We start from the raw sequence: 14,943 nt of genomic DNA, 5'->3' as shown, positions 1-14,943 counted from the left end.
ATCGCGAGATTTGGAGTAGCATCATACGCACCCGACATGAAGTCGACAGAGGTATCAGAAAATATCCAGCCCCAGCAACGACAGTATGGAAAAGTGGTTTACTATCAACTCTGTTCGACCGACTATCGCCTTTCTTCGTCTCGCATTGATAGCAATCTCTCTCTCCTCTAATTGCGCTCCATGATCCTTCACGGAGAAGACATTGATAATTATCATATCATGAGCATGAGCACCTATGGACCCAAAAACACAGATGCCCGAGCCGGGGGACGGTGGATTAGTGAATCAGTATGCTGCCAATACAAGATATCCGTTGATAGTGCAACGCACATTGCACAGGACCAGCAATTGCCTAACTTCCAAAAGAACGAAGGGGGAGGGATGTTGACGCATGAAAGTGCCCAAGGTGCACCTGCGAGGCAGTATCCTCCATCCTATTCCATCTGAATTGTCCTGGTCGAAACGAGAGCCATTGCATTGTATCCTGTGGAAGCCGGATAACATAGATCATGGGGTATGTCGGAACTTTCAAATCAATATCAGCCATATCTATCCGGGACACCTGGTTGTCTTCATGCCGCTACAGAACGGGCTCATGTCCATCTATATAGATCGTCTTCTTGATATGAAGATCGATGCGTCGTTGTCGTTATCAATGGAGAGAGCGCAGGGGATTAGAAGGGTTATCTCGAGAGTAGGAAGAAGGTGACACATAAAGTGAACCCTGAGAAGTCTGGAAAATATTGGAATTTGGTCGTCGTAGCATGAATCGGCATTGTCGCTTATGAAAATAGCATCATCCCACTTCTCTCGAACAATCAATGCTTGCTCCAACTTACATGCGAGGTATTCATAAGAAATAAGACCATTGTGGTCCCTTGCTGGAAGCCTGCCTTCCCCAGTCTCATTTGAAATTGAGCACTACAGGCCCGAGTTTGCACCACTCCATGTCCGTTCGAACAACTCCCTCAATTTGACTGCCTCGGCCTGATCGCGTAGTCTCTGTTCCAGGAACCCTTGCAAATCGTCCCAGAACTCGCTGGACTTGAGCACATCCTGCCCGCTCACTCCTCCCGGTTGCACTGGAGCGGCAGGGGATGTCGATGCTGGCTCAACATCCTCCATCGGCGTGGGCTCTGGCTTCTTCTGCTCCACCTCAACTACCGCCTCTTCTGAAGAAGGAGCGGACGCCGTCTGCGCATCAGGTGCAGCTTCTTGTGTCTGTGGGGGCGGATCAGGGGCGCCGCCCATGACCATGACACCAAACTCGACCTCTCCTTCCTGACCCCTCTGCTGCAGTGCTTCTGCGACCGTCCTTTTTGACGGCGGTACTGGCTTCTTATCCAACAGCACCTTGATTTTATCGATGTGCACCACTGTGGGGCCGCCCAGGTAAGACTGTACTTGCTCTTTCAATGCATGAATCGTCGTAGTGGAGGGATCCACGGATGGGACCATAAGAGTCATGTTAGGATTCCGTGCAGATTTCAAGGTAACAGCTATGGTGGAGGATGCTGATTCCGAGCCGGGCGCACGCGCCGAGGCTGTCGTCTTCGGTGGCAGAGGGTGCGGAGGGCTCGAAAGCTTGGGGAGTGTGTACTATGGGCGGTTAGAACTACTTTCCTCTGCTCTCGTAGCAGGACGGTTCAAAAACTCACAGGTATGCGCATCTGGAAGGTTTTGGGGTCGAAGACATGGTCAGCTGGGTATTTGTTCGCCTTGTTATCTAATGTCGTCAGGAACTGTTTCGCAAATTGTAGGTCGCCCATGTTTCCCGATCGTGCTCGTCGCTCTTCTTCCAACCTACGAAGAGCGTGTTGCAGTGCGAAGGCCGCCAGCGTGATGCCGAAATTGTGCTAGGTTAAGGGCCGGTGGAGATGGAGGTGCGGGTGGAAGGACAACGCGAACGGGAGCGAGGTGAGATGGAAGTCCTGAACTGTTTGAAGACGAAGAGAGGTGAAGAGACTTTGATCTCCAGACTCGGAAAGCGACGACAGGAATCGCTGCTGCGGTGTTGTAACGGTTGAAACGAGTCTGGAGCCAACACTGACATCACCTCGGAGCCAAGATCAGGGAACCGCAGCCTTGCCTTGGCACTGGCAGGACTATTCTACAACTTGACCTACTACCAGTACTTGCTCTACCAATGCTGAGATACAACCCAAAGGTACTACTGCACTGTGTAAGATACAGCTTTGGTTATTCAAGTACTCTCGATATTGCCATTGTAGATCGCTCACTTGCTTCGTAACTTGCCGGAACATAGGCCAGCAGTAAGAAATGTCCCATTAAGCTAAATATGTCCAACTCCACAGGGTATCATCAAACAGATCGTAATCCCGCCCACCTCCCTCCTACTCAAGGTAATTCACTCTTAGAAAGCAGCAATGACATTGTCACCAGACGCGCCCTCAATAGCCATGTCATTCCTGTACCAATTATGATGCACCGTCTTCAAACTGCCCAATCTCTTCAGGCTTGTGGACCTGCTGACCGTGCTACTCATCCTGGAAACTCCGCCTCTCAAGCTCTTGAACCTTGTGATTTGAGGCCTCTGTTGAGCATCTTCCACGGACAAGTGTTGACGGCGCGTCTCTGCAGACTCCGGCCTGGAAATGACATCGATACTATCCTGCGGAACTGCAGATTGATCGGGGCCTGGATGAGTTGCCGAGACGTCGAGTTGAACAGTATCTTTAATGCTCTTCGGGCCGGATAATGAGTCATTGTCACGGAGATCTACCATCTCGAAGGCATCGTCTTCATCCTTCGCGCCAACAAACGAGAAAGGTGTTGCGGGACGATCCGGCTGTTCGACGGTGTCTAGCCTGGAGTAGTGTGCATCACGATCAATCGGCGACACCTGCATCGCGCTGCTGATCATGTTGATCAGCCTTCCAGCGCTTTGCTCGCCAGATGGATTCTGATTGCCGGCCAGCTGCTGGCTGGGTAGAGGCGCCGTGGAATTCTTGTCCTTTCTGCTTAGACGGCGAGACAACGAACGGACAAGGGAGGAGTTGCGGAAAAGCTTGAATTCCTGCTTGGTAGCTTTTCCTACCAGAGGAGACTCGTCTCCATAGGTTGTGAAGGGCGAATTCACCGGCCTGTAAGTGGATGCCGAAGGTGGAATGACATCGATCTGCGGAAACACGGGTTTTTGAGATTGTGCCGCAATTGGCTGGATCGATAGCCCAGCCTGGCGGATTCTCACCGCTTGTTGGTTGGTTGCTTGCATAGGAGCAGGAGCAGGAGCAGGACCGAGTCTCGTGCTGCCTTCTTGATCAAAGGACATTGGTCGTTTGTGTCTACCACATTTGGCACAGCATCCTGAAACAACTGAGCTAGGGGAACCGGAAGGGCCTGCCGTGCTCTCTGAGTTTTTAGATTGGTGAGACCTTGTCCCTTCAGAGGTATTACGCCCATGAACAGGAGGGATACTCGCAGGAGCTGGGGCCGAAGCATCGGGCGTCGCACCCACTTTGCGTTTCCCGCATTGGGTGCAGCCGTTGTCATGCCCAGCATGCCCTTCACCACGCCTTTTTCCACACTTTGTACACTCATGCGGCCTCGACGCAAGAGCCTGTGCGGCCACGGCAGGGTTAATCGGATCAGGTGCTTCACGCTTGTAGACGGGCGGTAGCGCGCCGTCAAACATATCCTTTGCTACCTTGACTGACTTGGCCGGTTTTGCTGCCGGCTGGGAGCCAGAATATGGCTTTCCATCGAGACGCCGTAGGCCAACCGATCTTTTTGGAGCAGCATCAGATCTCTGCGTCTGTGGTGAAACTAGTTGTGGCTGCGAAAGTCGTTCAACGGGTCTCGACTCCTCCAAAGGAGACACTGGTAAGAAGGGGTTACCATCCGCCGCCGCCGGCTCTGCTCGTGGGAGATAATTCGAAGAGAATGGGTTTGTGGATGGAAATTCATTGTAGGAACTGGGTTTCACGGCGGTGGTGACAAGCACGGGCTGCTGCGCGGACAGTGGCAGGCGTTCATAGGGGACCGCGGTATGCAGAGGTGCCGACGCGTTGGATTTGCCCGGAGAGTCTAGCGGCTGCTGTTTCTGCAACTTGGTCATTGCGGCGAATGCCTTACAGGCCGGAGGGATGGCGAGATTTCAGTTGAATGCTGGTATAGGGACACGAGCGCCAAAGAGGTAAAGCGAGCGTCAGGATGAGGAGCGCAGGATGGTTTCGTGTGCAGCGAGCGTGGGCTTGTGTAGTATTTGGTTCAAGTTTCCTGACAAGCTTGAGACGTACAAGGGGTGGGCAATGTCAACACACAGACACGAAATGGAAGATGATGAGCTGGTCCACAGGGATGATATGGGCAGTCTGGCAGCGAGGGGCTGGCGAGGCCCATGGACTTAAGTTGTTCTTCCTCAAGCTTGAAGGCACTGGCACTGTGCGGCCCTTGTATTTCACTGCCACCTGAGTGGTAGCAACCCTCGCGTAAACGGGAGGCGGAAGCCTGCAAAGCCCCCGAACGTTTCAAACCTAGGGCCCCATTGGAAGAGATGGCCTTGGTCCCGCGGGTCGCACGCAGCGCGGTGTTTAATTATAATTGAGGTCCTGGCATCCAACTTGAAGGCTTCTAGGCTCCTAGGCCCTTAGGTTCCTAAGGCGCCGATTACGCCCCTACTACCAAATAAATGTAAGTACCTACATACCTCGTACTAACTAACTATACCATCTCTTTTGGGTGCTTACATGTACCTGAGGTGAAAGCATTGGTAAGCAGATTAGTAGGATGACGGCCACCTCTGAAACAACAGCAAGGAGCAGGTATTCAATGTGCATTTCATCTTGGGTCGCAAGCTCTTGAAGCTCTTTCGGCCCCCCTCGATGCCTGATCAGCCTGCGCCGCCTCCTCGCCAAGCGAACTGTCTTCCTCCACCACTGCACTCCAGCTGCACCTGCACTTCAACTTGCACTCCTCACTCACCCCTGACACCCATCAGGACGCCGCAATCAATCATTCGCGATTCTCCATTCTTCTTCAGGAACTCCGTATTTAGCCTCGTCGTGTGGCTGTCCGGTGCTACATATTACCACTACTGTGTACTATCTTAAGCACAGGCACAGCGACGTCCCGCTACCTACATGCCTCTGGCCCTTGTGCTCTCTCACCTCCCAGCGGCGGTGCCACGATAGCATTTTTCACCTTGTACGGAGTAATGGTTCTGGCCTAAACCTGTCAAGAACTCCCTGGCGCCCATGACATCCGAATATCGGGCACATTCACGGTTCCGTACAGCAATGCATGGTATTGCAAAAGTGAGTCCGTCACCCAGCTGTGGGATGTAGGAAGTTACAACGGTCATGCCAGTGGCTGAAGAGCTAGGAATCAACATGCAATGACTCAGTAGTCTCCTGGGTTGCACGCCGCAGAATCCTTGATTGTATCAGATCTATCCCGCGTTCATCTCCTCCATTTCTTACTCTCCAAGGAACGGACACGAATGACAGGGCAGACCTCTGCGTCCACCTAGGGTCAAGTCAAGGAAAATGATGCTTGATACCAGGGATCAATGTCACTAATGACGCTAATGGTGCGCAGTCGACAATCTCCCCGCTATGTATGTATAACGCCGCTACCCTTAACCCTCCCTCTACGGAGCATGGAGTCACGACTCCACGGACCTCGTTCTTCGAAGCGAACAAGGCCCAAACATGAGCAGATCCGGTCTGCTGAATATCACTGCTGGTGTTTCTCCGATAAGCTCTGTTTCATACGGGCCTACCTGCACAACACAGTCGTTGTATAGACCCGGTCCAGCACCGGCATGGTCGCATTCCGGCTTGTCGGTACCCGCCTGAGGGATCGCAGCATTATGGTTTGACAATATCATCCGGGTCTGGATTGACAGTTATTTTACCGCTTTGGTGATGATTCATCCCACTGGGGAGTCGCCTTTCCATTGATGCGTTGACAGGACTGGCTTGATGTTGCAACGGAATGTGCCATATCTGTTAACCATCGGGCCGGGCCCGAGAATCTGCTGCTGGCAAGTCCTGTCTGCGGCGTCTGCAGCTTAATTCTTCATCTACCGTTGCACACGAGGACGCTAAGCTTTCTGTCATCGACCGTTCACCTACATGAAGGTCTTGATGCAAGGGCCCGAGACTGCTTCCGTCAACCTTCACCGTAACAGGGGTATCCCGCTCCCGCACTCTGGTAGCATGGGGTCTTCGCTGTATTGCTCGTTTCTGTTGCGATCATACATGGATGTATAGCCGTTATTCACTAAGACTCTTAATCCTCTATACTACAAAAACATGAAGGGCCGATTTTATTGACAGCTAACGTTGATAGTGATGTCAGCGAGGAGTTTTCAAGCTTCTTCAGGAAGCCCTGACTGCCATTGTCCATACATCATAGGTACAAGTGATGTTTATGGTGGAAGAAGGTACGCTCAATGAGTCTGTGCCGGAAATGATGGGTCTTGACCGCAGCATGGGGTTGCCCATGGGGCTGCTCCCCATCATCGCCGCTGCAAATTCCCATATTTGCCCGTGGTCGAGTCCCAGATACTGGAGTCAATTCCAGGGCTAAACGTGGCTATCTGTATTTGTGTGTGATCAAGAAAAAACCAGTTCTCTGCGAAATTTGTCATATAAGCTCCTCGAACTCAGCCCTCCTCCCTGGTCTTTGCAGCTGCTATAGCTGCCTCCACATGTTTCAACGCAAGTTCGCCAACTTCGAAACCGGTATTCACTTCTCTAGCGCAGCTCAGGCTCTGACGCAAATCCTCCAAAGCGAGGCTGACAAATGCTGCATTGTGGCTAAATGAATGACTGTGTGTGTGACTGCGTTGCCGTGGCACTATATCGTAAGAACATGAGGGCTGTCGACTAGTGATGCCCTGTCACTCACGCAGTGATATACAGTGGCAAGACAGGGGCCCAAAAAATCATGGGAAGCACACTCGAAGGACAGGCATGCATACGTCCTTCAGTCAGAACCACTACTGCACCAGGAAAATACTCATATGGGAGTATTGCAAACTGGCATTCCACGTCAGATAGGCATCTTTGCGGACCTTCAGACCCTAGACATACATGTCTTGAGGCACGGCGTCGGATCCAAGCCATGGAGCGTGATGAGAGTAAGCCCCCCCCGACCAACGTTGAACATTGATGAAGGCCCGCAACTTTGCTCGAGCTGAAATGTATAGGCCATCAATGCAGGTCTACGTCCTCTACCTACCCTACCTACCTATACATGCCCTCACTGTATGGCCTTCGAAGCGTCAGCCCCACTTGTCCTAATCCGGTATCCTTTCCCAATTGAGACGTTCTCATTCATGATGCTTGAAATCAACCAATGCAACTATGTCTCTGGCTCGTGTTTGACCAGCACGGTAGACTTCATCAGAGTAAGTAGCATCCTACGTACCATGCCTCTTCTGTTTTTATACCATGAGCAGTAGTAGACCGAGTGATATTGCATTGGTGAGTGCAGCATCACACAGCTTTCTTTTCCCACATCTTTCCGATTATCCATCGCGGAATGTTCGAGACTCTCCCATTCCCCTGGATCCATGCAAGATGCCATCATCTGTCTTGGAGCTTTGTCCTGCCAGCTGGCTTACCATATGTAGCCCAGACTAACGCTCTTCAAAAGGACCTGTGCGGCGGTGCAGAAAGACCATGTACGTTGAACAGAACCGACCGCGGTAACAAGAGTTGTGGGTTGTTTAGGGCTGTTTGCTGGAGACCACGTTTCATGGTGTCCAGTAAGCACTCTTGTCCGTAACTTAATAGCTTATTTCAATGTCTGTCGCTCCCGGGGAAGAAAGCTCTACATTTTATTCATGTCGACGTCAGCATGAATGCTGCTGATCGGACATTCGCGCGCCGGGTAAACAGAGATCAGGCCGACTGGCGCAAGTGGCACTTGGAGATGCCCTTTTCGGCTCATTACGCCCATTCTCCGAGTCTTGATAACCAGGGTGGAGATTCCACTGTCCTCCGCCGGCTCTCATATCACACAGCAGATGAGCCGGAGTCAATGCTTGTTTACTATTCTTCAAGTTGTGCCCCTTACAAAGAGAACAAGGTCATTCTACCGATGGACCCAAAGAAGTTGAGCAAGGAACCCGCATTCTTGAATCGTTCACAGCTGTATGCACCCAAAGCAGCCTGCTTCGATGCTGCTCTCCCTCTCCATCTCATAAGACGCGTATCTTTACGTACCTGATAAGTCTATATTGGTCCCTGGAGGATTACAGACACTCCTCTCTCTATTATAACTTCCTCTAATTGTGATCGGACTCTTTGACCAACCCCGGCCAAATCTTGACTTCCCCTTGACTAAGCAGACACGGCTGCTTACCATGGGTTCAGTCGAGATGCCAGTCTCTGGCATCAGGATATCAATCGATCGAGGGGGGACCTTTACCGACTGCGTGGCCAGGGTGCCCGGACAGAGCGACATCGTCCTGAAACTGCTCTCCGTCGACCCTGACCACTACCCTGACGCACCTGTCGAAGCTATTCGACGAGTCCTGGAACAGGCCACAGGGAGATCGTACCCTCCTAGGAAAAAATTCTCCCTCCGAGGTGTGGGTAAGTACTCTCTAGGATTTATAAAGCCAGTCGAGTGTGGTGTAGCTGACAGGTATTAACCAACCGTAGAATCCATCAAGATGGGAACGACGGTGGCCACGAATGCACTTTTGGAAAGAAAAGGTCAAAAGACTGCTTTTGTCGTTACTGAAGGCTTGAAGGTATGTCTCTGCTGTTATCTTTACTGCTCATCTAATTGTAGTCTTTCGTACACTCACATATCCTATTTCATATGTAGGATCTTTTACATATCGGCAACCAGTCAAGACCGAACTTGTTTGATCTGACCATTAGTCGACCGGAGGTGCTTTACAGCAAGGTGGTTGAGATTCCCGAACGTGTGACTCTAGAAGATTGGACAGAAAGCACTCAGCCACCACGGCAGCTTGAAGCCAACCACGATCCAGCCCTCGTGAAAGGAGTAACTGGCGAAATCGTAAGGATTCTCAAGCCGATAGGTAAGCTGCTCTTCTCTCTATGTGGCGCGATACTAGTGCAGTCTGATCTGATTGAAAGTTCAGATACTGGTACAACACGGCAGATCCTTCAACAGGTGTATGATGAGGGCTATCGGTCGATAGCAGTCTGCTTGATGCACAGCTATACGTTCCGAGAGCATGAACGAGCTGTTGGCCGGATAGCGTCCCAAATAGGGTTCACGCATATATCACTAAGCGCCGAACTGTCCCCGGCTGTGAAAATCGTACCCAGGGGAAACTCTTCGACGGCCGATGCATATCTGACCCCAGAGATTCAAAAGTACATTGCTGGATTCGTCTCCGGGTTTGAAGATCTGTACGAAAGTGGTTGCCGATGCGAGTTCATGCAGAGCGATGGCGGCCTTGTCGAGTTCTCTGCCCTGTCCGGGCTACGTGCAATCTTGTCTGGACCAGCAGGCGGCGTCGTGGGGTACGCAAGGACGTCGTATGACGAGACTAAGAAAACGCCGATCATCGGGTTCGATATGGGTGGGACTTCTACCGACGTCTCACGGTATGCAGGGGAGCTGGAGCAGATCTTCGAGACTACAACTGCCGGCGTCACCATCCAAAGTCCGCAACTGGATATCAATACTGTTGCGGCTGGTGGAGGCAGCATCCTAACGTGGCAGAGTGGAATGTTCAAGGTCGGACCTGAGAGTGCTTCGGCTCATCCTGGACCAGCCTGCTACCGAAAAGGTGGTCCGCTGACGGTGACAGATGCCAATCTAGTCCTAGGCAGGATCCGACCAGAGTTCTTCCCTAGCATTTTCGGTCCGAATGAGGACTTGCCGCTGGATATTATGGCTAGTAAGGCTCTATTTGAGAAGTTGGCCGCGGAGATCAACGAATCTGTCGAGATACAGCTGAGCATTGAAGAGATTGCCGCCGGGTGAGTTTAGCGAAGGGAGTCTTTCAGTGTCTGGCCAAGCTGACAGACTTCATAGGTTTCTGGACGTGGCCAACGAAGCGATGTGCCGTCCGATTCGGACACTAACCGAAGCCAGAGGATACGATGCGAGTCAGCATCACCTTGCAGCCTTTGGTGGTGCGGGTGGTCAGCATGCAGCCGATATTGCGGCAAGGCTGGACATCTCCAGGGTGTTGATCCACAAGTATTCTTCTCTTCTGTCAGCATATGGCATGGTTTTGGCGGACGTGGTACGCGAGGAGCGAAGTCCTTCAGCTCTGACCTACAGTGAGGAAAACATGCCCTCGTTCGCCACCGAATTGGACCGACTGCAACGGGTGGCCGAAAAAGCGCTGCGAGACCAGGGCATCGACCAGTCTCGCATAACATCAGAAAGATATCTCAACATGCGGTTCCATGGTAGCGACACTCCAATCATGGTGCAGCAACCCCCAGACAGAGACTTCGTCACGATATTCAAGAACATCCACCTCCAACAGTTTGGTTTCCTCCCTTCAAATCGGCGGATCATCGTTGACGATTATCGCGTGCGGTCCGTTGGTCACAGCCTGCTAAACTTGCCTGCTCCGTGGTCTGCCGAATTGGCCCAATACAAGACTTTCCCAACCCCGGAGGCAGACATCACGAGGAAGGTCTATTTCAAGTCTACCGGCTGGTACAACACCCCTCTGTATAGCCTCAAAGTCCTCCAACCGGGTTCAAAGATTGAAGGGCCAGCATTGATAATCGACAATAACCAGACCATAATCATTACACCTCAATCAATTGCCACGATCCTATCGAATATGGTGGTCATTGATGTTGCCTCGAGTAAGAAGAACTCGATTTCGGATAGGACGGTGGATCCAATCCAACTTTCCATCTTCGGACATCGATTCATGGGAGTGGCCGAACAAATGGGTCGGTCGCTGCAGAAGACCAGTGTCAGCACCAACATCAAAGAGAGACTGGATTTTTCGTGTACAGTCTTTTCGCCAGACGGAGGGTTGGTCGCAAATGCTCCCCACGTTCCAGCAATGATTGGGAGCATGGCTTTCGCCGTGAAGTGGCAGATCGACCACTGGAAAGGAGACCTGCGGCCTGGAGACGTGATCTTGTCCAATTCTCCGAGTGAGTCGATTCCCCCAGGCCGTTCAACATTCAAAACTGCGTTTTCTTTGTCGACACCACAGATGTCAAGCACTCACTAACTATTGCAGTCTGTGGAGGCACTCACTTGCCTGACCTCACGGTCATCACTCCGATTTTCGATGATGCTGGCGAGAAAATCATCTTCTGGACCGCCTCGAGAGGTCACCATGCAGATGTAAGTCTTGAAGCACGATCCAACTAACCATGCCTTCTCCTCTCTGCACCAGATGTCGCTGCAGTGTTAGCACCGACCATTTGCTAACATGGGCCAGATCGGTGGAATCCTGCCGGGCTCGATGCCGCCAAACTCGAAAGAACTGTGGGAGGAGGGAGCGGTCATCAAAGCCTTTAAAGTGGTGGAGGGCGGTGACTTCAAAGAAGAAGAACTTACTCGTCTGTTGATGGAACCACAACAATATCCAAATTGCAGCGGCACTCGATGTCTTCGCGACAACATCTCCGATATCAAGGCCCAAGCCGCTGCCAACCACCGCGGTAGTCAATTGATTCATTCGCTGATCAGAGACTACGGCCTGGACACTGTTCAATTCTACAGTAAGCGCAAATTTCTTTTAGCCAATGGTCACCAGTCCCAGTCTCTCTTCTTTCCACATCTCGCGTAGACTGACGTTGACCATCGGGAACACTAGTGGAGCAAATACAGAGCGCTGCGGAATGTGCGGTCCGCAACATGTTGCGGGCCATTTTCAAACGGACATCCGGCCAACCCTTGTCCGCGACCGACTACATGGATGACGGGACTCGGGTTTGCCTGAAGGTAACCATCGATCCAGCCAGCGGAGGGGCCGTCTTCGATTTTGACGGCACCGGGCCCGAGGCGTACGGAAACTGGAACGCGCCCATCGCCATCTGCCATTCTGCAATCATCTTTGCCCTGCGATGTATGGTCAATATGGACATCCCGTTGAACCAAGGCGCCATCCGTCCGGTCGAGGTCAAGATTGCCCAGGACTCGCTACTGAACCCGGGCCCCACGGCGGCTGTGTGCGCGGGCAACGTGCTCACGTCGCAGCGCATTGTGGACGTAATTTTCCGCGCCTTCAACGCCGTGGCGGCCAGTCAGGGATGCATGAACAACTTGACCTTTGGGTCGGACGATGCCGAGAACGGCTTCGGCTACTACGAGACCATTTGCGGCGGATCTGGTGGCGGACCGGGCTGGAAGGGCACCAGTGGCGTCCATACCAACATGACCAACACACGTATCACAGACCCGGAGATCCTCGAGCGGCGGTACCCGGTCATCCTCCGACGGTTCTCCTTGCGTGAGGGCAGCGGAGGCTGCGGTCTCTATCCAGGTGGCGATGGTGTAGTTCGCGACATCGAGGTCTCCATCCCCATGAAAGTCTCCATCTTGAGCGAGAGACGTTCTTTCGCGCCATACGGCTTGATGGGCGGTGGTGATGGGGAGAGAGGCCAGAACCTCTGGATCCGGAGGGACGGCCACGTCATCAACCTCGGCGGGAAGAATACTGCGTCGATGCAGGCCGGCGACAGGATCGTCATCCTATCCCCCGGGGGAGGCGCTTGGGGAAGTGCTGATGGCTCAACGCCGGTCATGGACATCAGGAACAAGTTCCGGCCGGCGGCAAACGGGAGCGTGGACATCATTCAGAGCATGGGAGAGTCGTCTTGATTTCGGAGTTCATTGACCAATTTGCTTGAGCAAAGGCATGGGCCAGCATGTTCCTGGGTTTCTCCTCAACACTTCTCAAGACTCGAACCCACCCAAGAGACAGCATCAAGAGGCCGGTCCAGTGTCCGCACTCTACTACAGGCTGGTACTAGTAGTTCAGGTTCTCGCAGGACACCTTCGATAAAGGGGCAACATGCCAAGCCCTGCGCAAGGCCAGCAGTCACATGATCCTGGAGTCACGTGTAATGAAACATACCTGTAAGTTTTACGTACCATGTGGATAGGATAGGGACCGGACACTTCCTTCCTTATCTCTCCTCTGTTTCAAACATGTGGCCTGACATGCAGTCGCATCGGCATCTACTCAGTGCTAGTATGAGGAAGTGGGCGCCTTAAAGAAAGGGGGCCATGGGAAGAGCGCCAGCGCGAGGCGAACAAAAACAATAGTAATGGGTAGGTACATGAGGTAGGTATTCAGATCAACAAGCGAAATGCATTGTTAGCTTCAACTGTCCACATGGCCCCCGAGTCCAAAGTCGGGCTCCAATGGTCAGTAGAGAAGGCCTAGGGGCCGAAGCAAGCGGCCTGTTCGCGGGGCTATTGATGTCTCGGTTGCAGAGGTCAGAATTGCATTTTACAATCCGAGACGAAGTCCCTCTGCCAGTGTGGTGCATCAAGTTAGGGGCTTCGATTCCAATAATCTCAGCAAGCCACATGCCGATACTAGTATGTACCTAATCCATTATCGGCTCGACTGCGATAACATTGGCAAATAACAATCTTGAGAAAATAATCTTAGATGCCTTGCCTCGCCTGCAATGTACATAGCTAACCGCACTATTGTCGGATGAGCCGTCGACCTTATGCTGGACTTGGTGCGCGGCCAGAGGCAATCAGGAGCATACCGGCGAGGCCGGGTAGGCGAGGGATGTGGACTGGCGACCTTGAGGTACACAGCTGGAGAGATACCAGGTATCTCCAGGCAGTTTTTCGTTAGATGTCTCCCGTCTCACGAGAAAAGGCATTCTGTGGGAGCTTGGTCATCATCAGAGAAGCCTATACTTAGGCATCTACATAGAGTTCTCTCATACCGAGATGTCAATCAGCATCAAGCATCGTCATCGCTTTCAAGGCTCGGGGGAAATTGTTATTGATTACTAGTAGCGCTGCTTGGTATAGACATTCGGTCCCACAAGGCCGGTTTAGCCTTTGCAGAAGGAGCGTTAGATTTGCGTGGACTGCTCGTAGAGGCCGAGGCTATGGCTCGCTGGTCCTGGTATGCGAGAGAGGGAGGGACTTGGTACTGGTTATGAACTGTACAACTTGGCCGGCTACCTACCTATGTCGCAGCGAAAAACCACGAGACTGCAGTAGGTAAGTGAACATTTCAGGGACACCATCGCCCTGAACCATGTTTCCACAATGCTGCGAAATGCACTACGTAGTACTAGTATCCTATTCTGTAGGGCTGCCTACCTACCTACCGCTAGCTGAAGTCCTACACTGGCGAACGCTACTTGCTCCAGTCGTCGATGCTGTCTCTGCTAATCTGGGAGTCGTAGGTAGTGACTATTGCCTCAGGCCGCCAACCTTACTTACCCATTGCCCTCGACCCCAACACGCCCACTCATTTATCGTTCTTTCCATCATGACCACTGTTGGCGGCTTGTATGATTCGGCGAAGTTGCCCCAGCCACAACGGGGGAGCGTCACTAAGGAGCGGGTGAAACCTCCAAGGCGAAGGCATGGCGGAGTTTGACTTTGTATGATCGAAGGCGGATTGGAAGTCTTTGGTCCAACAGTTGGTTGTCACCTTTGTTGCGGGTTGTGGGGAATGGAGGCTTGCTGGCCTGGAGCAGCGCTGGGCCTGAAGAGGCATGGTTTCAGGGCCTAAGCCCAAATATAGAGTCGGCCGCCACCCTCCCTGGGTCAACGATAGGAGTCGAGGTGCGCTAGACGGACTTCTGGTGGAGGAGACCTGAAGCATGTTTTGACTCAAGTCCATGGATCGGCGTCCCCTGTCAATGCATAACCCAGGAGATTTTGTCGACCGCTCATTCGTTCCAAACTCCGCCAACAGTCTCATGCCGCCGGCGAAATTGCCTGGGATCCTGAGGATCCGCTTCGACTGTTGAGGGAGCCAAACAAATCAGTACTCGGTATAGGCTATCAAGC

The 14,943-nt window shown here is 52.4% G+C and overlaps 3 protein-coding genes across 3 annotated transcripts; 1 reads left to right on the top strand and 2 right to left on the bottom strand.

The window, feature by feature from the left end:
* Nucleotides 1–921: 921 nt before the first annotated feature.
* On the bottom strand, nt 922–1,769 carry A1O1_02210 (uncharacterized protein; the record flags this gene model as incomplete). The annotated part of the gene is made up of 2 exons (XM_007723121.1): nt 922–1,599; nt 1,659–1,769. 2 exons carry the CDS (start codon nt 1,767–1,769, stop codon nt 922–924), a joined length of 789 nt encoding a protein of 262 aa, XP_007721311.1.
* Nucleotides 1,770–2,374: 605 nt separating this feature from the next.
* On the bottom strand, nt 2,375–4,078 carry A1O1_02209 (uncharacterized protein; the record flags this gene model as incomplete). Its single annotated transcript, XM_007723120.1, has 1 exon — nt 2,375–4,078. One exon carries the CDS (start codon nt 4,076–4,078, stop codon nt 2,375–2,377), a length of 1,704 nt encoding a protein of 567 aa, XP_007721310.1.
* A 4,260-nt stretch (nt 4,079–8,338) lies between these two features.
* A1O1_02208 (5-oxoprolinase (ATP-hydrolyzing)) lies at nt 8,339–12,768 on the top strand (the record flags this gene model as incomplete). The annotated part of the gene is made up of 8 exons (XM_007723119.1): nt 8,339–8,570; nt 8,640–8,731; nt 8,809–9,028; nt 9,092–9,941; nt 9,997–11,090; nt 11,180–11,286; nt 11,384–11,666; nt 11,762–12,768. 8 exons carry the CDS (start codon nt 8,339–8,341, stop codon nt 12,766–12,768), a joined length of 3,885 nt encoding a protein of 1,294 aa, XP_007721309.1.
* Nucleotides 12,769–14,943: the final 2,175 nt, after the last annotated feature.

This window comes from Capronia coronata (assembly GCF_000585585.1).
Source record: "Capronia coronata CBS 617.96 chromosome Unknown acBCG-supercont1.2, whole genome shotgun sequence".
Lineage (NCBI taxonomy): Eukaryota > Fungi > Ascomycota > Eurotiomycetes > Chaetothyriales > Herpotrichiellaceae > Capronia > Capronia coronata.
This window is presented reverse-complemented; position numbering and strand designations above follow the sequence as displayed.